This window comes from Cololabis saira, chromosome 7 (assembly GCF_033807715.1).
Source record: "Cololabis saira isolate AMF1-May2022 chromosome 7, fColSai1.1, whole genome shotgun sequence".
Classification (NCBI taxonomy): domain Eukaryota; kingdom Metazoa; phylum Chordata; class Actinopteri; order Beloniformes; family Belonidae; genus Cololabis; species Cololabis saira.
Genome location: NC_084593.1, coordinates 26,565,526 through 26,590,712, shown reverse-complemented (window position 1 = coordinate 26,590,712; position 25,187 = coordinate 26,565,526). Strand labels below are relative to the sequence as shown.

Sequence of the window (25,187 nt, the reverse complement as noted above, 5' to 3'; positions counted from 1 at the left end):
GTCAACTGCTTTTTCTAAAACAAATTTTGAACCTACCCCAGCGATTTCACTTATATCAATTTTAATTTCTCTGTTTTTAAAACTGGGAGCGTTGTCGTTAATGTCTGTGATTTCGACAGTAATGCTATAAAAATGCATCGGATTTTCTAGGATTATTTGAAAATCAACAGCGCAGGGCGTCGTCTGCCCGCAGAGCTCTTCTCTGTCTATCCGTTCTTTGATTACAAGGACCCCCCTCTCTTTATTCAACACGATGTATTCTGCACCCTCGCCAGTGTATATTCGAGCTTTCCCTGCTTTCAGCCGTTGCACGTCTAAACCCAAATCCAGTGCTACATTACCGACCAACGAGCCAATCGCCATTTCTTCAGGGATGGAGTAACTAACCTGACAAAAAGCCGAACGAAAAAAATACAGCACGACAAAAATCAAAAGAGTTACTTGCCGTGTCATTGTACTCTCCCGATTATTTCCCGTCCAGCAAAAAAGATTATATATAGAAATGATATCTGTGGTCAGGTAGGAAACAACGCCACAAGAGTATGCTAAATGCAAAGTGAAAAGTCAGTAGGTCCGAATCTTCTTCTTTTTCTTTTAAATCACATTTCTGTTTGAAAGGGTGTCTTTCCAATATTTCTGCTCTCTGCACCCAGCACTGCTACACACTGGGGGAGGTATTCTTATCCAATGAGCTTTAATCAATTAATAAACTGGCCAACAGCGTCCCTTTGAGCTGGATGTCAGGAACTACACGTTATATAGATTTTTCCTCCTTTTCTATTTTTATGGAACTGAAATCTGTGAATGTATATTGTTTCGAGTACAACACTTAATGAAATTTCTGAACATGATGTTCTGGTATTATGTCATACAATGTGGATTGACAGCAGATAGAAAAGAGAAAAGTGAAACAGCATTGCAGATTTACAGACATTAGAAATGATAGTAACGCTGACCTGTAAAGGAGAATCTGGCTCATCGAGGATGTTCTTCTCACTTTGTATTCGCTGCAGAGTTCCGGAGGAATTGGAGTCCAATATCAACACGTTCTGACTACCAGCTCCGCCGAACTTACAGTCACTCTTCCTGGAGTCAGTCGTCCTGCACACCTCGTAATTGTACACGTGTGGGAGAGTCCCTGTCCCCAAAGTGTCCGAGTAACGTGGTGGATAATATGGAATCACAGGGAGACTGGAGTGATACAGGATTCGAGACTGTCTCCATCTGTAGATTTTCACTGATATAATAACCACTAAACACGTGATGAAGAGGAAGGAGACTACAGCCAGAGCCAACACTAAGTAAAAAGTCAGGTTGTCGTTGTATTCCTTATCTTGTGTAAAGTCAGTAAACTCCGACAGAACTTCAGGGAAACTGTCCGCCACCGCCACATTCACGATGACTGTAGCTGAACGAGAGGGATGTCCGTTGTCCTCCACAATAACAGTCAGTCTTTGTTTCACAGCATCTTTATCATTGACTTGGCGGATAGTTCTGATTTCTCCATTCTGTAAGCCCACTTCAAACAGCGCCCTGTCTGTGGTTTTCTGGAGTTTATAGGAGAGCCAGGCATTCTGTCCAGAGTCCACATCAACAGCCACCACTTTAGTGACCAGATAGCCCACATCTGCTGAACGAGGCACCATTTCAGCCACCGCAGAGCCACCAGTCAGGACTGGATACAGAACCTGAGGAGGGTTATCGTTCTGATCCTGGATCAGTATTTTCACAGTCACGTTGCTGCTCAGGGGAGGGGAGCCTCCATCTTGCGCTCTCACAGTAAAAGCAAGGTGCTTTATTTGTTCATAGTCATATGAACGCATAGCATGTATTACTCCATTTTCAGAGTTTATGGAAAGATAAGAAGAAACTGGGTTTCCACTGACCTCCTTTTCCTCAATAAAATATGATATTCTAGCGTTTTGATTCCAGTCATAATCTTGTGCGCTGATAGTGAGGATTGATACCCCGGGCGAATTATTTTCAATAACATAGGCTGAATACTCCTCTTTCTTGAAGACTGGAGCATTATCGTTTACATCAGCAATTCTCAAAAGTAGTGTTGTTTTAGTAGAAAGTGGAGGTGACCCCAAATCGGTTGCAATTATTGTTATGTTATACTCCCCTTTTGTTTCACGATCAAAGGCCACATCGGAGAGCAAATTAAAATAATCAGTGAGAGAAGATTGGATTTTAAATGGAAGACTAGGATCCACTGAGCAAGTTATCTGACCGTTCCTATCAGAATCTGCATCTCTCACATTAAAAACAGCTATAGTCGTACCAGGAGACACATCCTCCGAAACAGTACTAGAAAAAGACATTATATTCATGACTGGAGCGTTGTCATTTATGTCAACAACCTCTATTACAACCTTGGTAGCGTCACTGAGGCTGCCCTGGTCTTTCGCTATCACTCTAATTTCATATTTTTTGTCTGTTTCGTAATTAATATTATCAAGCACAGTTATTCTGCCAGACAAACGGTCAATTTCAAAATGTCCATCTGATCTTCCCTTTACATTAGAAAAACTATAAGTAACCAAACCGTTAGAACCACTGTCAGCATCTGAAGCATTCACTGTTGTTACATATGTACCAAGAGGGGCGTTTTCTACCACAGAAGCTTTGTACATGGATTGATTAAAAACGGGAGGATTATCGTTGGCATCAAGAACAGTGATCTCAATATTTACCGTACCTGATCGCTGCGGACTTCCACCGTCTACTGCTATCAGCCTTAAAGAGAGATGAGGCTTCAACTCTCTGTCCAAAGGCTTCTGCAAAAGCATTATAGCAAACCTAATTCCTTCAGCGTTGGATTGTTGTTTCAAAACAAAATTATCATTAGGGGACAACACATAATTTTGCAAGCTGTTGAGCCCCTCATCAGGATCATAAGCGCTTTCTAAGTCAAATTGTGATCCTGTTGTTGCAGATTCACTGATTTCTAAATTAACTGATTTATTTTTGAACGTTGGTGCATGGTCGTTTATATCTAATATTTCTATCCTGACTCTGTGCAACTCGATTGGATTTTCTAAGATCAACTCAAAACTAAAGCTGCACGGAGTCACTTCTCCGCAGAGCTCCTCTCGGTCTATTCTCTCGTTCACGACTAAAATCCCTTTGTCTGCCTTCAGCTCCGTGTACTGAGCGGTATCCCCGCTAACGATACGGGCACGGCCAGAACGGAGCCTTCTCACATCCAAACCAAGGTCTTGTGCGACATTACCAATGAAAGACCCTTTCTTCATCTCTTCCGGAACTGAATAACGGATTTGGCCACTGACCGAAGAAATTATCGAAAGCATTATGTGCAGCTGTGACATTTGCGTCAAACACAACAGCCACATTTTGCATCCGTGCTGCCGAAGCGTCATCTTGTTTTGAGCAAAATCCCGACTTCAAGTAATCCAGTGATTAGTCCAGTCAAAATGTGAAAAATCAGGTGAAACTCTTTTGTATCTATAGCAGAAGTTATCCAATGCTGTAAAAAAACAAAACAAAAACGCTTCGATATAGGATTACATTTCCCTCAAACACTTCTGCAGAGGAGAAGGGTATTCAACCTCTCCTTTCTCTCTTTTCCCAACCACTCCTAAAAACACTACCAACAGTTTTCCTGACCAACAGCGTCCCTTAGAGTAGGGACAGAAGAACAACGAATCAGTGGGAAAATATATCACTTTACAGGATAAATGTAATATTAAATACATTTAAAGCATTGTAGAAACCTAAACGCCGTTTAAGTTAATTTAGATGGGGGTAATTTAAGTTTATGTGTAATGTAGGTGTATTAAGATGAAAGGATATTTACAGATCAAAATATTTACAGGATAATCACTTCATGGTTAAACATAAAAAATGTGTGTACAGGATGATAAGCTTAAAGGCTAAGTTTTCTCATGTGTAAGGATTTATGATATTACAGACTGTACTATTTTTTTTGTATTTGTTTTTTTTACCATTAAGTGGGTTGTAACAGGAAAAGGAAACTGTCAAGCTTATGGCTTCATTACTTAGGAACGTACAAAGATATTTAACTGAAAAAATGTGATTTAGAGATATAAGACTGCAGTATGATTTATCTTTTCTTAAATAGTACATTATTGCTGTGGTGAATGTATGAAGATTAAAGCATAGCTGAACATTAAATAAATACAAGGGTATGAAGAGGACTTATAGGAAAGTTGAAGGAAAAGTAAGAAATCACCATAAAAGTGCATAAGTATGCAACATTTCAATGGTCCTTATTCATATCATCATGTCATTACATTAATATAATGTACACCTTGCAAAACAAGTATTATGAATAAAAACATTCAATGTAAATACGTCCATGTGAAAGTGTATACCCTCTTTCCGAATACTGTATGCAGTGGGCATTCTTTGAAGATGTAACGTAAGCTGCTGTCCATGGTGCTGAACATCAGTTTTACAAATGTAAAGTTTCTGCCTGTTGAATAAAAGTCAAACAAACAAAAAGATTAAAAATGACTAACCTCTAGAGGAGAGTCTGGTTCATCCAGGATGCTTTTTTTATTTTGGGTCCACTCCATCGTTCCTGTACAACTGGGGTCCATTATTAACACGTTCTGACTACCAGCTCCGCCGAACTTACAGTCACTTTTCCTGGAGTCAGTCGTCCTGCACACCTCGTAATTGTACACGTGTGGGAGAGTCCCTGTCCCCAAAGTGTCCGAGTAACGTGGTGGATAATATGGAATCACAGGGAGGCTGGAGTGATACAGGATTCGAGATTGTCTCCATCTGTAGATTTTCACGGATATAATAACCACTAAACACGTGATGAAGAGGAAGGAGACTACAGCCAGAGCCAACACTAAGTAAAAAGTCAGGTTGTCGTTGTACTCCTTATCTTGTGAAAAGTCGGTAAACTCCGACAGAACTTCAGGGAAACTGTCCGCCACCGCCACGTTCACGATGACTGTAGCTGAACGAGAGGGATGTCCGTTGTCCTCCACAATAACAGTCAATCTTTGTTTCACAGCATCTTTATCAGTGACTTGGCGGATAGTTCTGATTTCTCCATTCTGTAAGCCCACTTCAAACAGCGCCCTCTCTGTGGTTTTCTGGAGTTTATAGGAGAGCCAGGCATTCTGTCCAGAGTCCACATCAACAGCCACCACTTTAGTGACCAGATAGCCCACATCTGCTGAACGAGGCACCATTTCGGCCACCACAGAGCCACCAGTCAGGACTGGATACAGAACCTGAGGAGGGTTATCGTTCTGATCCTGGATCAGTATTTTCACAGTTGCACTACTACTGAGTGAAGGAGTGCCTCCATCTTGTACCTTTACTAAGAGCTGAATGGTTTTTATTTGTTCATAGTCAAATGAGCGCACTGCATAGATAGCTCCACTTTCACTGTTAATCGAGACATATGAAGACGCTGGACTCCCATTAATCTGAGTTTCCTCGATAAAGTACGACATCCTAGCATTTTGATTCCAGTCAATGTCTCGTGCTGTGACCGCAAATATGGACATTCCTGGGGAATTGTTTTCTGTAACGTGAGCGACGTAGCTATCTTTAGCAAATAAAGGGGCATTGTCATTAATGTCAGATATTCTTAAATGTAATATTACTGTGCTTGACAATGGTGGCGATCCGGAATCTGCTGCTCGAACAGTTATATTATACTCCGGGACAACCTCCCTGTCCAAAGGCGCATCTGTTAGTAATGCATAATAATTTGTAATTGTTGACTTTGTTTTAAATGGAAGAGCATTGTCAGTCTTACAAGTAATTTGTCCATTTCGATCAGAGTCTGCATCAATTATATTTATTATTGCCACTGTGGTACCCACAGGGGAATCCTCCGGGATAGGGCTGGAGAAAGACATCACATTTATGACTGGTTCGTTATCGTTCACGTCTAAAATATCAATTAGCACCTTACTGGAATCCGTCAGACCTCCTTGGTCCACAGCTTCAATCATAATTTCATATTTTTTATCTTTTTCATAATCTGCTTCTCCTATGAGTGATATTTTTCCAGAAACGTCATCTAAATGGAATATTTCAGTCAGCTCCTTTTTCATGTTTGAAAATCTATATCTCACGAGACTGTTTGATCCCGAATCTGCATCACTTGCATTCACTGTCGTGATGTAGGTGCCTTTTAATGCATTTTCTGGAATAGTAGCTCTGTATTTAGACTGATTAAAAATGGGAGCATTGTCATTAGCGTCAAGCACTGTGATATCTATATTTACTGTGCCAGATCTCTGCGGAGTTCCACCATCGACAGCGATTAGCTTGAGAGTTAATCTTGGCTCACTCTCTCTATCTAATGGTTTTTGCAGGATCATCTCGGCATATTTTCGACCATCTGGATTGGAGTGTTGCTTAAGACTAAATATTTCATTGCTACTTAATATATATTTCTGGAGACCGTTACCGCCCACATCTGCGTCCTCGGCGCTGGACAGCAAAAACCGCGTTCCCACTGAAGCAGATTCACTAATTTCAAATTTCATTTCCTCTTTTCTAAATGTTGGGGAGTTGTCATTAATATCAGTAATTTCTACTGTTATCCTGTGAAGCTCCATTGGATTCTCTAAAATGATCTCAAAGCTGAAACTACATGGCGTTACGTCTCGACAAAGCTGCTCTCGATCTATTCTCTCGTTCACGACTAAAATGCCTTTGTCCGTTTTCAGCTCAGTGTACTGAATGCTTTGTCTGGTCACTATACGGGCTCTGCCAGAGCGAAGCCTTTGCACATCTAAACCAAGATCCTGAGCTACGTTGCCAATAAGAGAGCCCATTTTCATCTCCTCTGGTATTGTATATCTTATCTGGCTCGAAACGACGTGACTGAGACACCACAAAAACAGCAGAAACCTCTGTACTGACCTGTAACACAAGCGCCATTTTTCACGCGATGAAGGCGACATTTTGAGAGACATTACACATAGAATAACAGGAAAAAAAACTGGTTGATGTGGAAAATCCAGTGAAAATTGAGTATTGAATATAAAATAGTCCGTTTAAGTGCTCTGCGGTCTAAGCAATAGGGTGTTATAAGCACCGATGGTTTCTTTCAACCAGACAAAAAGAAAGCTCTGCCTCTTTCCTGTCACGTCAGAACGGTTGTTTTATTGACCAACAGCGTCCCTTGCTGTCCTTACAAAGGATACCATTTAGACAGGCAGACAGCATTTTAAAACAATAGTACAACTGAGTTTGGAGGAAGAAATTAAAGAAACATTGCATGTGATGCTATAAAACATGACATTTCATAGCTATAAAACGCCTTTGCTCAAAAGCCAATGCACCTCAAAACTGAGGTTAAAACTGCAGAGGAGCTGTTTATTAGATGTGGTTCTGAAATAGTTAGAAGTTATCGCTCAAATGTGAGCCCCCAGAAAGCTCTTAAAAAGCAGATGCAAAAGTTGACAATAGTAAATATACTAAATGTCTCACCTCTACAGGAGAATCTGGTTCATCTAGGATGCTCTTCTCATTCTGTATCCGCTGAATTGTTCCTGTAGAACTGGGATCCATTATTAAAACGTTCTGACTACCAGCTCCGCCGAATTTGCAGTCACTCTTCCTGGAATCGGTCGTCCTGCACACCTCGTAATTGTACACGTGTGGGAGAGTCCCTGTCCCCAAAGTGTCCGAGTAACGTGGTGGATAATATGGAATCACAGGGAGGCTGGAGTGATACAGGATTCGAGACTGTCTCCATCTGTAGATTTTCACTGATATAATAACCACTAAACACGTGATGAAGAGGAAGGAGACTACAGCCAGAGCCAGCACCAAGTAAAAAGTCAGATTATCATTATATTCCTTATCGTGTGTAAAGTCAGTAAACTCCGACAGAACTTCAGGGAAACTGTCCGCCACCGCCACGTTCACGATGACTGTAGCTGAACGAGAGGGATGTCCGTTGTCCTCCACAATAACAGACAGTCTTTGTTTCACAGCATCTTTATCAGTGACTTGGCGGATAGTTCTGATTTCTCCATTCTGTAAGCCCACTTCAAACAGCGCCCTGTCTGTGGTTTTCTGGAGTTTATAGGAGAGCCAGGCATTCTGTCCAGAGTCCACATCAACAGCCACCACTTTAGTGACCAGATAGCCCACATCTGCTGAACGAGGCACCATTTCAGCCACCACAGAGCCACCAGTCAGGACTGGATACAGAACCTGAGGCGGATTATCATTCTGATCTAGAATATTTAATTTTACTGTAGTGTTGCTGCTTAAAGGCGGAGAACCTCCATCCTGTGCTCTTACACAAATAATGATGGCTTTTATTTGCTCATAGTCAAAAGATCGAATTGCATGAATGACACCAGTTTCTGCATTTACAGATATGTAGGCGGATATAGGGTTACCATTTAACTGAGTATCACTAAGCAAGTAAGACACTCGTGCGTTCTGTCCAGAGTCAGCATCATGCGCTTGCAGAGAAAACACGGATAAACCCGGGGAGTTATTTTCCATGATATTAGCTTGATATAAGTTATGTTCGAAGACTGGGGCATTATCATTGACATCGGATACTCTTAGACGTATCGTCTTGTTTGTTGAGAGCGGTGGATTTCCTTCATCCACAGCTATAAAACTAATATTATATTCAGGGTTACTCTCCCTATTAAGAGCACCGTTTGTGACAAGACTGTAATAGTTCTTTAGTGATGATTGTATTGTGAAAGGGATATTAGCGTTGACTGAGCAATCTACTTTACCATTTTTTCCTGAATCCACATCTTTGACATGTATGATAGCTACAGTGGTTCCGATAGGGGAGTCCTCAGTGATGGTATGGGAAAAGGAGGTTAGTGTTATTAGAGGTGAATTATCATTTACATCTATTACCTCAATTATCACATTTGTTGATGTACTTTGCCCACCTTGATCCTTTGCTTGTACTCCAATTTCATACATTTTATTTTCTTCATAGTTAACCATACCATTCACAGTTATATCGCCGCTATTTTCATCGAGAAGGAAAATATTATCAACGTTACTAGGCATTCGATTAAAGTGGTATGTAACACGACCGTTCATCCCTTCGTCTGCGTCTGTTGCGCTCAAGCTGAGCACTAATGTGCCTTTTGGGATATTTTCTTTAATCGAGGCCTTAAAAACGGATTGCGTAAAAACTGGAGCATTATCGTTAGTGTCTCGGACACTTACATGTATTTTTAGCGTGCTCGTTCTCTGTGGTTCCCCTCCATCCACAGCAGTTAGTGTGAGAAGGAGCTTGTCCTCTTTTTCTCGATCTAAAGCATCAGAGAGATACAGCTGTGCATACTTATGTCCGTTTGGGCTCGAAATAACCTTAATATTGAAACGTGTTGTTGGTTGTAAGGTAAAACTGTGCAAAGCGTTTATGCCGACATCAGGATCAGTCGCACTGACTTGCAATATTTCAGTTCCTGGAATCGCTGATTCTACTATTTCCACGTCCATTTCCTTTTGATGAAAAGCGGGTGCATTGTCGTTAACGTCTAGTATTTCCACTACAACGCTATGTATCTGCATTGGATTGTTCAAAATCATTTCTAAATTCAAGCTGCAGGGCGATGCCTGTCCGCATAGCTCCTCTCTGTCTATTCTCTCTCCCACGACCAAAGTCCCTTTGTCTACATCAAGCCTGATATACTGGCTGCTATCACCGCTAACAATCCGCGCACCACCAGACTTCAATCTTTTGGCATCCATACCTAAGTCTTCAGCGACATTTCCGACAAAAGAACCTTTTCTCATTTCTTCTGGAATAGAATACCGGATCTGGCAATTCGTCAACTCAAGGAGAAAAACAAGAAATAAGGCCCGTACTTCCCATTTCAATTTGCGTCCACTGCTGATGAAATGGATATTCCTGAAGCAATCCATCTTGGTTCATGTGTAGAAAAAAAGTCCACTTATAAACCTGTATCCTTCTTCGATTACGTAATTATAATCCTCTGTTATAACAAAAAAAGACCGACTGTCCTGTTGTCCGTGGCACATTTACTGTAGACGAGTTGAGGAGGTGTAGCTGCTTTCCAAAAGATTTGAATGTACAATGCAAACCAACAGCGGCACTTAGAGTCTAATTTGAAAATCACAGGTTTGACACTATTGTAACACATAATCCAAAAGAGGAACCTTATCGCTGACTATGTCTAAAGACCTATTCACATCGCAGGGCAGTAACATTGGAAAGACGTGTTCAATTAAACGAACAGCTGTATGCTTGAGTGTTAAATTATAATTGAGCATAAAGACTGGTATTGTGAAAGCCACTAAAATTGGGGAATGAAAAGGGTGACCAAGAAATACATTTAAGTGTAAATTAAAAATGCTATAGAGCATGGTAGGTTAACTCCGTTGCTAGAGCTGCCCTGCATGTTTTAGATGTCGCTCTTCTTCAACAACACCTGATTATAATGAAAGGGTTATTATGAGACTTGTGGAGACCTTAATGACATACTGAATATCCATTGGTTGGACTCAGGAATGTTGAAGCAGGGAAACATCTAAACGTGAATGGAGTAGGTCAACCCTGCTATGTGATTGATTAATACAATATTTTCCTGACTGAGTCATGTAGTAGTATACACACAGCCGGACCTTCTTGAAGATTTTTTTTTTTTTACTACTGGTTATATTACTTTGAATTTGGATATTAGGTAAATATTAACCTTAACACTTAAATTTAACATTTAGGTGTAAGATATAACAATTTAATGTTCCTCTAAATTGAAAAAAAAAATGTATGTGCTCAAGTGACTTTCAAAAAGGTCACAATTTTTAAAACATAGTTTGAATATGTAAAAATAAATATATATAATGCCATTTTCAACGAGAGCGGCTTAACAAACCATATGCACCCTCCCCAATTCCAAAATACAAAAAAATTGAGAACACTGGATATAGACAAAACATTGCACAAAATGTTCAAGGGGACTAACCTCTAGAGGAGAGTCTGGTTCATCCAGGATGTTCTTCTCAGTCTGTATCCGCTGCATCGTTCCTGTACTGGGGTCCATTATCAACACGTTCTGACTACCAGCTCCGCCGAACTTACAATCACTCTTCCTGGAGTCAGTCGTCCTGCACACCTCGTAATTGTACACGTGTGGGAGAGTCCCTGTCCCCAAAGTGTCCGAGTAACGTGGTGGATAATAAGGAATCACAGGGAGGCTGGAGTGATACAGGATGCGAGACTGTCTCCATCTGTAGATTTTCACGGATATAATAACCACTAAACAAGTGATGAAGAGGAAGGACACTACAGCCAGAGCCAGGACTAAGTAAAAAGTCAGATTGTCGTTGTACTCCTTATCATGTGTAAAGTCAGTAAACTCCGACAGAACTTCAGGGAAACTGTCCGCCACCGCCACGTTCACCATGACTGTAGCTGAACGAGAGGGATGTCCGTTGTCCTCCACAATAACAGTCAGTTTTTGTTTCACAGCATCTTTATCAGTGACTTGGCGGATAGTTCTGATTTCTCCATTCTGTAAGCCCACTTCAAACAGCGCCCTGTCTGTGGTTTTCTGGAGTTTATAGGAGAGCCAGGCATTCTGTCCAGAGTCCACATCAACAGCCACCACTTTAGTGACCAGATAACCTACATCTGCTGAACGAGGCACCATTTCAGCCACCACAGAGCCACCAGTCAAAACTGGATACAGAACCTGAGGAGGGTTATCGTTCTGATCCTGGATCAGTATTTTAACAGTCACGTTGCTGCTGAGTGGAGGAGAACCTCCATCCTGAGCTTTGACAACAAATACTAGCTGTTTTAGTTGTTCATAATCAAATGAGCGCACTGCGTACACTACTCCACTTTCTGCATTAACAGAAACATATTCAGAAATCAGGGAACCAGAAATATAACTGTCCTCTAGAATATAAGAAATGTGGGAGTTTTGATTCTCATCCGGATCTTTCGCACTGACTGCGAAAACAGAGAAACCTGGGGGGTTATTTTCCAAGACATAAGCAAAGTAAACATTTTGTGGAAATACTGGAGTATTGTCATTAACATCAGAGATCTTTAGATTAAAAGTTATTTTTGCTGACAGAGGAGGCCTTCCTCCGTCTGTTGCAACAACAGTGATGTTGTATTCAGCCGTTATTTCTCGGTCTAAAACAGAATCCGTTACCAAAGCATAATAATTTCTTAAATTGGATTTAATCTTGAAAGAATCGTTTTCATTGATCTTACAAGTAACTTGTCCGTTTTCACCCGAATCGAGGTCTTTTACATTAATAATTCCTATAGTTGTTCCAGGGGGAGAGTCCTCTGACACAGGACTGGTGAATGACATCACACTTATGGTAGGGGCGTTGTCATTCACATCCATTACTTCAATTATCACTTTACTGGAATCTGTTAATCCTCCCTGATCTTTCGCATCTACTCTGATCTCATATTTTTTGTCTTTTTCGAAATCTATTTTCCCCGAAACAGAAAGCACACCAGTTAAGTTATCTATTGATAACAAATCAGCCACATTGCTCTTCGCATTTGAGAGCGAATATGAGATGTAACCGTTTGATCCACTGTCAGCATCTGTAGCATTGACAGTAACAATATGAGTGCCAATAACTGAATTTTCTGTTACAGTTGCTTTATAAACAGACTGATTAAAAACGGGAGCATTGTCATTTACATCTAAAACATGTATTTCTATATTAACAGTACCAGATCTCTGCGGATTACCCCCATCCAGCGCTACGAGTTTCAAAGATATACGTGGTAACGCCTCTCGGTCCAGTTGCTTCTGTAGCACCATTTCGGCATATTTACTCCCATCTGGATTTACATGCTGCTTTAAAACGAAATTGTCGTTTGATGAAAACACGTAGTTTTGTAAACCATTAACGCCAACGTCCGGATCTTCTGCACTGTCAAGCGCAAATCGAGCACCAAGGGTAGCCGACTCACTAATGTCAAACTGAATTTTTTTTTTCTTGAATGCTGGAGGATGATCATTTACATCTAATACCTCGATTGTTATAGGGTGTAGCTCCACAGGATTTTCTAAAATCAACTCAAGGCTGAAACTACATGGTGTTACGTCTCCACAAAGCTCTTCCCGGTCGATTCTCTCATTAACTACAAGAATTCCTTTGTCTGCCGTCAGCTCGGTGTATTTGATAGTGTCTCCCGTCACAATACGTGCTCGACCAGTACGAAGCCTTTTTAGATCCAAACCAAGATCCTGTGCTACATTACCGATAACGGAGCCTTTCTTCATCTCCTCTGGTACTGAGTAGCGAATCTGACCAGCGACAATATTCAGTGAGCAAAGTAACAAAATAAATGTAATCCACTGATATCCGAAGATCAAATGCCATTTGTAAAGGATTTGCTGAAACGCCATGACACCAAGAGAAAATCCAAACGAGAAAACGTCCATCAGGAGCTCCGCGTATGATTTCAGTATCACCCACTAATGCAGAATTGCGAATTTTCATAGAAAAAATAAATATAATTGGAGACAAAATTTGACTATTCCTGTCCAAGACCTCGACGTTTTCGGATGGTTTTCCAATGAGCCAAAAGACAACATCCGCAGACAGCCAAAGAGAGAAATCTATATTCTTTGCCTTGTTTAACAGCGTCGCTTAGAGTCCAAAACCTGAACACCAAAGGTTTGTCACAAGCTTCAAGAGCAGAAGTGTTGTTGCACGTAAAAACAAAACATATATACAGAAATAAAACAGTGCAGCAATAATAATAATAATAATAATAATAATAATAATAATAATAATAATAATATAGTTAATAATAATAATCATAATAATAACAATAATAAGTATTATTATTAGTATGATTATTATTATTAACTATATTATTATTATTATTATTATTATTATTATAGCAATAATAATAATAGTAATAGAAATAATACTAATAATGATAGGAGAAGAAGCATTTGGGTCAGACTATGTTTTAAAATAAGGGCAAGGTTTTAAACTTGAGGAGCTGTCCACAAACCGGTGCTGAAAACACAGACAAGCTTTAGGCTGTGTTCATATTGTATCTCGCTCAAAAGGTTGACTTTAAAAGTGAAAGAACAAAAAGACAACAGCCCTCCAAAGAACATGAGATACAAAAATAGTCTAACCTCTACGGGAGAGTCTGGTTCATCCAGGATGCTCTTCTCAGTCTGTATCCGCTGCATCGTTCCTGTACAATTGGGGTCCATTATCAACACGTTCTGACTTCCAGCTCCGCCGAACTTACAGTCACTCTTCCTGGAGTCAGTCGTCCTGCACACCTCGTAATTGTACACGTGTGGGAGAGTCCCTGTCCCCAAAGTGTCCGAGTAACGTGGTGGATAATATGGAATCACAGGGAGGCTGGAGTGATACAGGATGCGAGACTGTCTCCATCTGTAGATTTTCACTGATATAATAACCACCAAACACGTGATGAAGAGGAAGGAGACTACAGCCAGAGCCAACACTAAGTAAAACGTCAGGTTGTCGTTGTATTCCTTATCTTGTGAAAAGTCAGTAAACTCCGAAAGAACTTCAGGGAAACTGTCCGCCACCGCCACGTTCACGATGACTGTAGCTGAACGAGAGGGATGTCCGTTGTCCTCCACAATAACAGTCAATCTTTGTTTCACAGCATCTTTATCAGTGACTTGGCGGATAGTTCTGATTTCTCCATTCTGTAAGCCCACTTCAAACAGCGCCCTGTCTGTGGTTTTCTGGAGTTTATAGGAGAGCCAGGCATTCTGTCCAGAGTCCACATCAACAGCCACCACTTTAGTGACCAGATAGCCCACATCTGCTGAACGAGGCACCATTTCAGCCACCACAGAGCCACCAGTCAAAACTGGATACAGAACCTGAGGAGGGTTATCGTTCTGATCCTGGATCAGTATTTTCACAGTCACATTACTGCTGAGTGGAGGAGAACCTCCATCTTGAGCTTTGACAACAAAAACTAGCTGTTTGATTTGTTCATAATCAAACGAACGAACAGCGTGCACGACTCCACTCTCTGCATTCACAGAAACATATTCAGATAAAGAGGATCCTGCAATATTTCCTTCCTCCAAAATATACGTTATGCGCGCGTTTTGTTTTTCATCGGGATCTTTAGCTCTCAGCATGGTGACAGAAACTCCTGGGGAATTATTCTCCAAGACAAACGCATTGTAAACACTTTGTGGAAAAACAGGAGCATTGTCGTTGACATCAGAAATCTTTAAATTAAAAGTCTTCTTAGCTGAGAGGGAAGGAATTCCCGCGTCTTTCGCAACAACAGTGATGTTGTATTCAGAAACACTCTCGCGGTCTAGAACAGAATCAGTTATCAAAGTATAATAGTTCCTTAGACTAGATTTTATTTTAAATGGTGACTTTTCTTCGATACTACAAGTAACCTGTCCATTCTGACCAGAATCGAGGTCTTTTACATTAATAATTCCTATAGTGGTGCCAGGAGGAGAGTCCTCCGACAAAGAACTGGTGAAAGACATTACGCTTATGATAGGGGCGTTGTCATTTACGTCACTAACCTCAACAACCACCATGCTTGAATCCGTTAAAGCTCCTTGATCTTTGGCATTTATTTGAAGTTCGAATCTTTTGTCCTTTTCATAATCGATAGAACCTGTCATCAAAATGATGCCACTTTTTTCATCAACTGTAAATAAACCATTAAGAACACCATTGAAATCTGAAAAATAATATGTTACAATGCTGTTTAAACCCTCATCTGCATCACTAGCATTTACGGTGGTAACGTAGGTATCTCTGGGAGAATTTTCCATAATTGTAGCTTTGTATACTGATTGATTAAACACAGGTGGATTATCATTACTATCAAGAACAATGATATCTATATTTACTGTACCAGATCTCTGAGGAGTTCCACCGTCCACAGCTATCAGCTTTAAAGACAGTTTAGGGTTCATTTCACGGTCTAAGGGCTTCTGGAGCACCATTTCTGCGTATTTCTTTCCATCTGCATTTGAACGTTGCTTAAGCATAAAATTATCATTCTCTGTTAAGAAATAATCTTTCAGCCTGTTCATACCCACATCCGCATCTTCTGCACTTGTTAATGGAAAACGAGCACCAATTGTAGCTGACTCACTGATTTCGAAAAGGATATTATTTTTTTTGAAGGTGGGTGAGTGATCATTTATATCCATTATTTCAACTGTAACTTGGTGGAGTTCCATGGGGTTTTCCAAAATCATTTCAAAGCTGAAGCTGCAAGGCATCGTGTCTCCACAAAGCTGCTCCCGGTCGATTCTTTCCTTCATGACTAAAATCCCTTTGTCTGCTTTGAGCTCGATGTACTGGATGTTTTCTCCGGTCACGATGCGAGCTCGACCAGAGCGGAGCCGTTTCAGATCCAAACCAAGGTCCTGTGCAACATTACCAATGAAGGAACCTGCCTTCATTTCTTCTGGGATCGAATATCTGATATGCCCGGACACCGAATAACAGATAGAGAAAAGGTAAATCAGACTCAGCCAGTTCCATCTGCAGCCATAACGCCATTTTACGCAACCAGGTCGTCTCCCACTTGTCATGGTGAAGCATCAAAAAGAAAAAAGAGACAAAGATGTTGGATTGTTGGGGAATATAAACCCTTTCGAAAAAAGCCTATTGTAAAACTCTGAACTTCAATGATCTTTCCTTTCCAATTAAGTCCACATCTCTGAGTTTAAATATACGTGTCTGCTTTCTTCGAATATCCACCCTTCAGAACCGCTGCCTCGAATTCAGTCATTGGCCCCGGTTATGAGGGAGGCAACTGTGAGGTAATATCTTGTATATTTTGGATTAACCAACAGCGTCTCTTAGAGTCCAAAATAAGTATGAACAAGTTACAGTTGTGGGAAATATTCGATAGTTTTCTACATGAAAAAATAACCATAAATCACACGAAATCAACTGAAATGCTTTAGGAAAACAATAAATAATAATCATGAAAAAAAACACTAAAAGTTTATCATCTATTAAGTTTAATGATATCATTCATTTGTATAAATAGAAAAACATTTCTTTGGGGAATTTATATAATCATTGAACTAATTGAGGTTAAACTACGCAGAGGAAAAATTAACTTTGATGAAATTGTTATCCAATTAAATATGGTGCAGAATTGCCTTTGAAATATAAATGATAGGCTAAAAAAAACAAATGTACTTCAAAATGAGTTCATGGTATTTGCAAGGTTTTATATTGTTATATGCCCATTTTCACAATACATGTGCGCGCACACACACACACACACACACACACACACACACACACACACACACACACACACACACACACACACACACACACACACACACACACACACACACTTTAGAGCAAAAATACATGTAGAGTATGGGGACGCATTCAGTAAAACCACCAGGCAAACGTCAAAAACAAATCATATTTCCTTAAAGATAGGAACATGAATAAGTTGTTTCAAGAGATGGAGGGCGAGATGTCGTCCATAGAATTTGAGTACACTATATCACAAACTACCATTTTAAAGTGGAAGGAAAATAGGAATGTTGGAAAATGTGAGGACGTGACTAGATTCTGCTCACCTCTACAGGAGAGTCTGGTTCATCCAGGATGCTCTTCTCAGTCTGAATTCGCTGCATCGTTCCAGTACAACTGGGGTCCATTATCAACACGTTCTGACTACCAGCTCCGCCGAACTTACAGTCACTCTGTCTGGAGTCAGTCGTCCTGCACACCTCGTAATTGTACACGTGTGGGAGAGTCCCTGTCCCCAAAGTGTCCGAATAACGTGGTGGATAATATGGAATCACAGGGAGGCTGGAGTGATACAGGATTCGAGACTGTCTCCATCTGTAGATTTTCACTGATATAATAACCACTAAACACGTGATGAAGAGGAAGGAGACTACAGCCAGAGCCAGCACTAAGTAAAACGTCAGGTTGTCGTTGTACTCCTTATCTTGTGAAAAGTCGGTAAACTCCGACAGAACTTCGGGGAAACTGTCCGCCACCACAACGTTCACGATGACTGTAGCTGAACGAGAGGGATGTCCGTTGTCCTCCACGATAACAGTCAGTCTTTGTTTCACAGCATCTTTATCAGTGACTTGGCGGATAGTTCTGATTTCTCCATTCTGTAAGCCCACTTCAAACAGCGCCCTGTCTGTGGTTTTCTGGAGTTTATAGGAGAGCCAGGCATTCTGTCCAGAGTCCACATCAACAGCCACCACTTTAGTGACCAGATAGCCCACATCTGCTGAACGAGGCACCATTTCAGCCACCACAGAGCCACCAGTCAGAACTGGATACAGAACCTGAGGAGGGTTATCGTTCTGATCCTGGATCAGTATTTTCACAGTCACATTACTGCTGAGTGGAGGAGAACCTCCATCCTGAGCTTTGACAACAAAAACTAGCTGTTTGATTTGTTCATAATCAAACGAACGAACAGCGTGCACGACTCCACTCTCTGCATTCACAGAAACATATTCAGATAAAGAGGATCCTGCAATATTTCCTTCCTCCAAAATATACGTTATGCGCGCGTTTTGTTTTTCATCAGGATCTTTAGCTCTCAGCATGGTGACAGAAACTCCTGGGGAATTATTCTCCAAGACAAACGCATTGTAAACACTTTGTGGAAAAACAGGAGCATTGTCGTTGACATCAGAAATCTTTAAATTAAAAGTCTTCTTAGCTGAGAGGGAAGGAATTCCCGCGTCTTTCGCAACAACAGTGATGTTGTATTCAGAAACACTCTCGCGGTCTAGAACTGAATCGGTTATCAAAGTATAATAGTTCCTTAGACTAGATTGTATTTTAAATGGTGACTTTTCTTCGATACTACAAGTAACCTGTCCATTCTGACCAGAATCGAGGTCTTTTACATTAATAATTCCTATAGTTGTGCCAGGAGGAGAGTCCTCCGACACAGAACTGGTGAAAGACATTACGCTTATGATAGGGGCGTTGTCATTTACGTCACTAACCTCAACAACCACCCTGCTTGAATCCGTTAAAGCTCCTTGATCTTTGGCATGTATTTGAAGTTCGAATCTTTTGTCCTTTTCATAATCGATAGAACCTGTCATCAAAATGATGCCACTTTTTTCATCAACTGTAAACAACTCACCAAGTGCACCATTGAAATCTGAAAAATAATATGTCACAATGCTGTTTAAACCATCATCTGCATCACTTGCATTTACGGTGGTAACGTAGGTATCTCTGGGAGAATTTTCCATAATTGTAGCTTTGTATACTGATTGATTAAACACAGGTGCATTATCATTATTATCAAGAACAGTGATATCTATATTTATTGTACCGGATCGCTGAGGAGTTCCACCGTCCACAGCTATCAGCTTTAAAGATAGTTTAGGGTTAATTTCTCTGTCTAAGGGCTTCTGAAGCACAATTTCCGCGTACTTCTTTCCATCTGCATTTGAATGATGCTTAAGCACAAAATTATCATTCTCTGTCAAGAAATAATCTTTCAGCCCGTTCATACCCACATCCGCATCTTCTGCACTTGTTAATGGCAAACGAGCACCAATTGTAGCTGACTCACTGATTTCGAGAAGGATATTATTTTTTTTGAAGGTGGGTGAATGATCATTTATATCCATTATTTCAACAGTAACTTGATGGAGCTCCATGGGGTTTTCCAAAATCATTTCAAAGCTGAAGCTGCAAGGCATCGTGTCTCCACAAAGCTGCTCCCGGTCGATTCTTTCCTTCATGACTAAAATCCCTTTGTCTGCTTTGAGCTCGATGTACTGGATGTTTTCTCCGGTCACGATGCGAGCTCGACCAGAGCGGAGCCGTTTCAGATCCAAACCAAGGTCCTGTGCAACATTACCAATGAAGGAACCTGCCTTCATTTCTTCTGGGATCGAATATCTGATATGTCCGGAGACCAAATAACAGATACAGAAGAGGTAAATCAGACTCAGCCAGTTCCATCTGCAGCCATAACGCCATTTTACGCAACCAGGTCGTCTCCCACTTGTCATGGTGAAGCATCAAAAAGAAAAAAGAGACAAAGATGTTGGATTGTTGGGCAATCTAAATCCTTTCGAAAAAAGCCTATTGTAAAACTCTGAACCTCAATGATCTTGCCTTTCCAATTAAGTCCACATCTCTGAGTTTAAATGTACAAATGTGTCTGCTTTCTTCGAATATCCACCCGTCAGAAACGCTGCCTCCAATTCAGTCATTGGCCCCGGTTATGAGGGAGGCAACTGTGAGGTAATATCTTGTATATTTTGGATTAACCAACAGCGTCCCTTAGAGTCCAAAATCAGTATGAACAAGTTAGTGTTGTGGGAAATATTCGATAGTTTTCTATATAAAAAAATAACCATAAAACACACGAAAGCAACTGAAATGTTTTAGGAAAACAATAATTAATAATAATTAAAAAAACACCAAAATAATAAGGTCTACGAAGTTTAATGATATAATTAATTAATATAAAAAGAAAAACATGTTTTCCAGGCGAATTGATATAATTGTTAAAGTAATTGAGAATAAATGACGCAGAGGAAAAATTAACTTTCAAGATATTGTTATCCAAATAAATATAATCCGGGGCTGCATTGGAAATACAAATGGCAGGTTATAAAAACAAATGTACTTCAAAAAGAGTTAATAGTATTGGCAGGATTTAAATTGTTATCTGCCCATTTTAACAGTGCATGTGCACAGAGAACAAACACACACACACACACACACACACACACACACACACACACACACACACACACACACACACACACACACACACACACACACACACACACACACACACACACACACACACACACACACACACACACACACACACACACACACACACACACACACACACCTGAAAGCAAAAATACATAGTTTGGGGAAACATAAAAAAATTCAGCAAAACCACGAGGCAAACGTCAAAAACAAATCATGTTTCCTCAAAGATAGAAACATGAATATAGGTTGTTTTCAAGAGATGGAGAGTGAGATGTTGTCCATAGAATTTGAGTATATCACACACTACCAGATTAAAGTGGAAGGAAAATAGGAATGTTGAAAATGTGAGGACGTTACTAGATTCTGCTCACCTCTACAGGAGAGTCGGGTTCATCCAGGATGCTCTTCTCAGTCTGAATTCGCTGCATCGTTCCAGTACAAGTGGGGTCCATTATCAACACGTTCTGACTACCAGCTCCGCCGAACTTACAGTCACTCTTTCTGGAGTCAGTCGTCCTGCAGACCTCGTAATTGTACACGTGTGGGAGAGTCCCTGTCCCCAAAGTGTCCGAGTAACGTGGTGGATAATATGGAATCACCGGGAGGCTGGAGTGATACAGGATTCGAGACTGTCTCCATCTGTAGATTTTCACGGATATAATAACCACTAAACACGTGATGAAGAGGAAGGAGACTACAGCCAGAGCCAGGACTAAGTAAAAAGTTAGGTTTTCGTTGTATTCCTTATCTTGTGAAAAGTCAGTAAACTCCGACAGAACTTCAGGGAAACTGTCCGCCACCACAACGTTCACGATGACTGTAGCTGAACGAGAGGGATGTCCGTTGTCCTCCACAATAACAGTCAGTCTTTGTTTCACAGCATCTTTATCAGTGACTTGGCGGATAGTTCTGATTTCTCCATTCTGTAAGCCCACTTCAAACAGCGCCCTGTCTGTGGTTTTCTGGATTTTATAGGAGAGCCAGGCATTCTGTCCAGAGTCCACATCAACAGCCACCACTTTAGTGACCAGATAGCCCACATCTGCTGAACGAGGCACAATTTCAGCCACCACAGAGCCACCAGTCAGGACTGGATACAGAACCTGAGGAGGGTTATCGTTCTGATCCTGGATCAGTATTTTCACAGTCACGTTGCTGCTGAGTGGAGGAGAACCTCCATCCTGAGCTTTGACAACAAAAACTAGCTGTTTGATTTGTTCATAATCAAAGGAACGAACAGCGTGCACGACTCCACTCTCTGCATTCACAGAAACATATTCAGATAAAGAGGATCCTGCAATATTTCCTTCCTCCAAAATATACGTTATGCGCGCGTTTTGTTTTTCATCGGGATCTTTAGCTCTCAGCATGGTGACAGAAACTCCTGGAGAATTATTCTCCAAGACAAACGCATTGTAAACACCTTGTGGAAAAACAGGAGCATTGTCGTTGACATCAGAAATTTTTAAATTAAAAGTCTTCTTAGCTGAGAGAGAAGGCATTCCCGCGTCTTTCGCAACAACAGTGATGTTATATTCAGAAACACTCTCGCGGTCTAGAACAGAATCAGTTATCAAAGTATAATAGTTCCTTAGACTAGATTTTATTTTAAATGGTGACTTTTCTTCGATACTACAAGTAACCTGTCCATTCTCACCAGAATCGAGGTCTTTAACATTAATAAGTCCTATAGTTGTGCCAGGAGGGGAGTCCTCCGACACAGAACTGGTGAATGACATCGCGCTTATGACAGGAGCGTTGTCATTTACGTCACTAACCTCAACAACCACCCTGCTTGAATCCGTTAAACCTCCTTGATCTTTTGCATCGATCCTAAGTTCGTATTTTTTGTCCTTTTCATAATCGATAGAATCGCTTAAAAAAATGATGCCACTTTTTTCATCAATTGTAAATAAACCACTAAGAGCACCATTGAAATCTGAAAAATAATATGTTACAATGCTGTTTAAACCCTCATCTGCATCACTTGCATTTACGGTGGTAACGTAGGTATCTCGGGGAGAATTTTCCATAATTGTAGCTTTGTATACTGATTGATTAAACACAGGTGGATTATCATTATTATCAAGAACAATTATATCTATATTTACTGTACCAGATCGCTGAGGAGTTCCACCGTCCACAGCTATCAGTTTTAAAGACAGTTTAGGGTTCATCTCTCGGTCTAAGGGCTTCTGGAGCACCATTTCCGCGTACTTCTTTCCATCTGCATTTGAATGTTGCTTAAGCACAAAATTATCATTCTCTGTCAAGAAATAATCTTTCAGCCCGTTCATACCCACATCCGCATCTTCTGCACTAGTTAATGGAAAACGAGCACCAGTTGTAGCTGACTCACTGATTTCGAGAAAGATATTATTTTTTTTGAAGGTGGGTGAATGATCATTTATATCCATTATTTCAACTGTAACTTGGTGGAGCTCCATGGGGTTTTCCAAAATCATTTCAAAGCTGAAGCTGCAAGGCATCGTGTCTCCACAAAGCTGCTCCCGGTCGATTCTTTCCTTCATGACTAAAATCCCTTTGTCTGCTTTGAGCTCGATGTACTGAATGTTTTCTCCGGTCAGGATGCGAGCTCGACCAGAGCGGAGCCGTTTCAGATCCAAACCAAGGTCCTGTGCAACATTACCAATGAAGGAACCTGCCTTCATTTCTTCTGGGATCGAATATCTGATATGCCCGGAAACCAAATAACAGATAGAGAAAATGTAAATCAGACTCAGCCAGTTCCATCTGCAGCCATAACGCCATTTTACGCAACCAGGTCGTCTCCCACTTGTCATGATGAAGCATCAAAAAGAAAAAAGAGACAAAGATGTTGGATTGTTGGGCAATATAAACCCTTTCGAAAAAAGCCTATTGTAAAACTCTGAACTTCAATGATCTTTCCTTTCCAATTAAGTCCACATATCTGAGTTTAAATATACGTGTCTGCTTTCTTCGAATATCCACCCTTCAGAAACGCTGCCTCGAATTCAGTCATTGGCCCCGGTTATGAGGGAGGCAACTGTGAGGTGATATCTTGTATATTTTGGATTAACCAACAGCGTCCCTTAGAGTCCAAAATCAGTATGAACAAGTTACAGTTGTGGGAAATATTCGATAGTTTTCTACATGAAAAAATAACCATAAATCACACGAAAGTAACTGAAATTCTTTAGGAAAACAATAAATAATAATCATGAAAAAAAACACTAAAAGTTTATCATCTATTAAGTTTAATGATATCATTAATTTGTATAAATAGAAAAACATTTCTTCGGGGAATTTATATAATCATTGAACTAATTGAGGTTAAACTACGCAGAGGAAAAATTAACTTTTATGAAATTGTTATCCATTTAAATATGGTGCAGAGTTGCCTTTGAAATATAAATGATAGGCTAAAAAAAACAAATGTACTTCAAAATGAGTTCATGGTATTTGCAAGGTTTTAAATTGTTATATGCCCATTTATACATGTAGCGTATGGGGACGCATTCAGTAAAACCACCAGGCAAACGTCAAAAACAAATGATATTTCCTTAAAGATAGGAACATGAATATGAGTTGTTTTAAGAGATGGAGGGCGAAATGTCGTCCATAGAATTTGAGTACACTATATCACAAACTACCATTTTAAAGTGGAAGGAAAATAGGAATGTTGAAAAATGTGAGGACGTGACTAGAATCTGCTCACCTCTACAGGAGAATCTGGTTCATCCAGGATGCTCTTCTCAGTCTGAATTCGCTGCATCGTTCCTGTAGAACTGGGGTCCATTATTAACACGTTCTGACTTCCAGCTCCGCCGAACTTACAGTCACTCTTCCTGGAGTCAGTCGTCCTGCACACCTCGTAATTGTACACGTGTGGGAGAGTCCCTGTCCCCAAAGTGTCCGAGTAACGTGGTGGATAATATGGAATCACAGGGAGGCTGGAGTGATACAGGATTCGAGACTGTCTCCATCTGTAGATTTTCACTGATATAATAACCACTAAACACGTGATGAAGAGGAAGGAGACTACAGCCAGAGCCAACACTAAGTAAAAAGTCAGGTTGTCGTTGTATTCCTTATCTTGTGTAAAGTCAGTAAACTCCGACAGAACTTCAGGGAAACTGTCCGCCACCGCCACATTACAAATGACTGTAGCTGAACGAGAGGGATGTCCGTTGTCCTCCACAATAACAGCCAGTCTTTGTTTCACAGCATCTTTATCAGTGACTTGGCGGATAGTTCTGATTTCTCCATTCTGTAAGCCCACTTCAAACAGCGCCCTGTCTGTGGTTTTCTGGAGTTTATAGGAGAGCCAGGCATTCTGTCCAGAGTCCACATCAACAGCTACCACTTTAGTGACCAGATAGCCCACATCTGCTGAACGAGGCACCATTTCAGCCACCACAGAGCCACCAGTCAGGACTGGATACAGAACCTGAGGAGGGTTATCGTTCTGATCCTGGATC

General features: G+C 40.6%; 1 protein-coding gene across 17 annotated transcripts in view; it reads right to left on the bottom strand.

Moving 5' to 3' along the window:
- The window catches only part of LOC133446996 (protocadherin gamma-C5-like), a 320,234-nt gene that overhangs the window by 144,298 nt on the left and 150,749 nt on the right, over positions 1–25,187 (bottom strand). The window contains exon 1 of one of the 17 annotated variants that reach the window (XM_061725327.1): positions 17,571–20,150. The exons of 14 other annotated variants lie outside the window; for them this stretch is intronic. In XM_061725327.1, coding sequence (XP_061581311.1) covers positions 17,571–20,003 — 2,433 coding nt within the window. In that variant the 5' untranslated portion in view covers positions 20,004–20,150. Of the gene's footprint in view, positions 1–956; positions 3,548–14,120; positions 16,729–17,570; positions 20,151–25,187 lie in introns of those variants that run through there. 2 more of the 17 variants (XM_061725328.1, XM_061725331.1) reach the window with 2 other exon arrangements.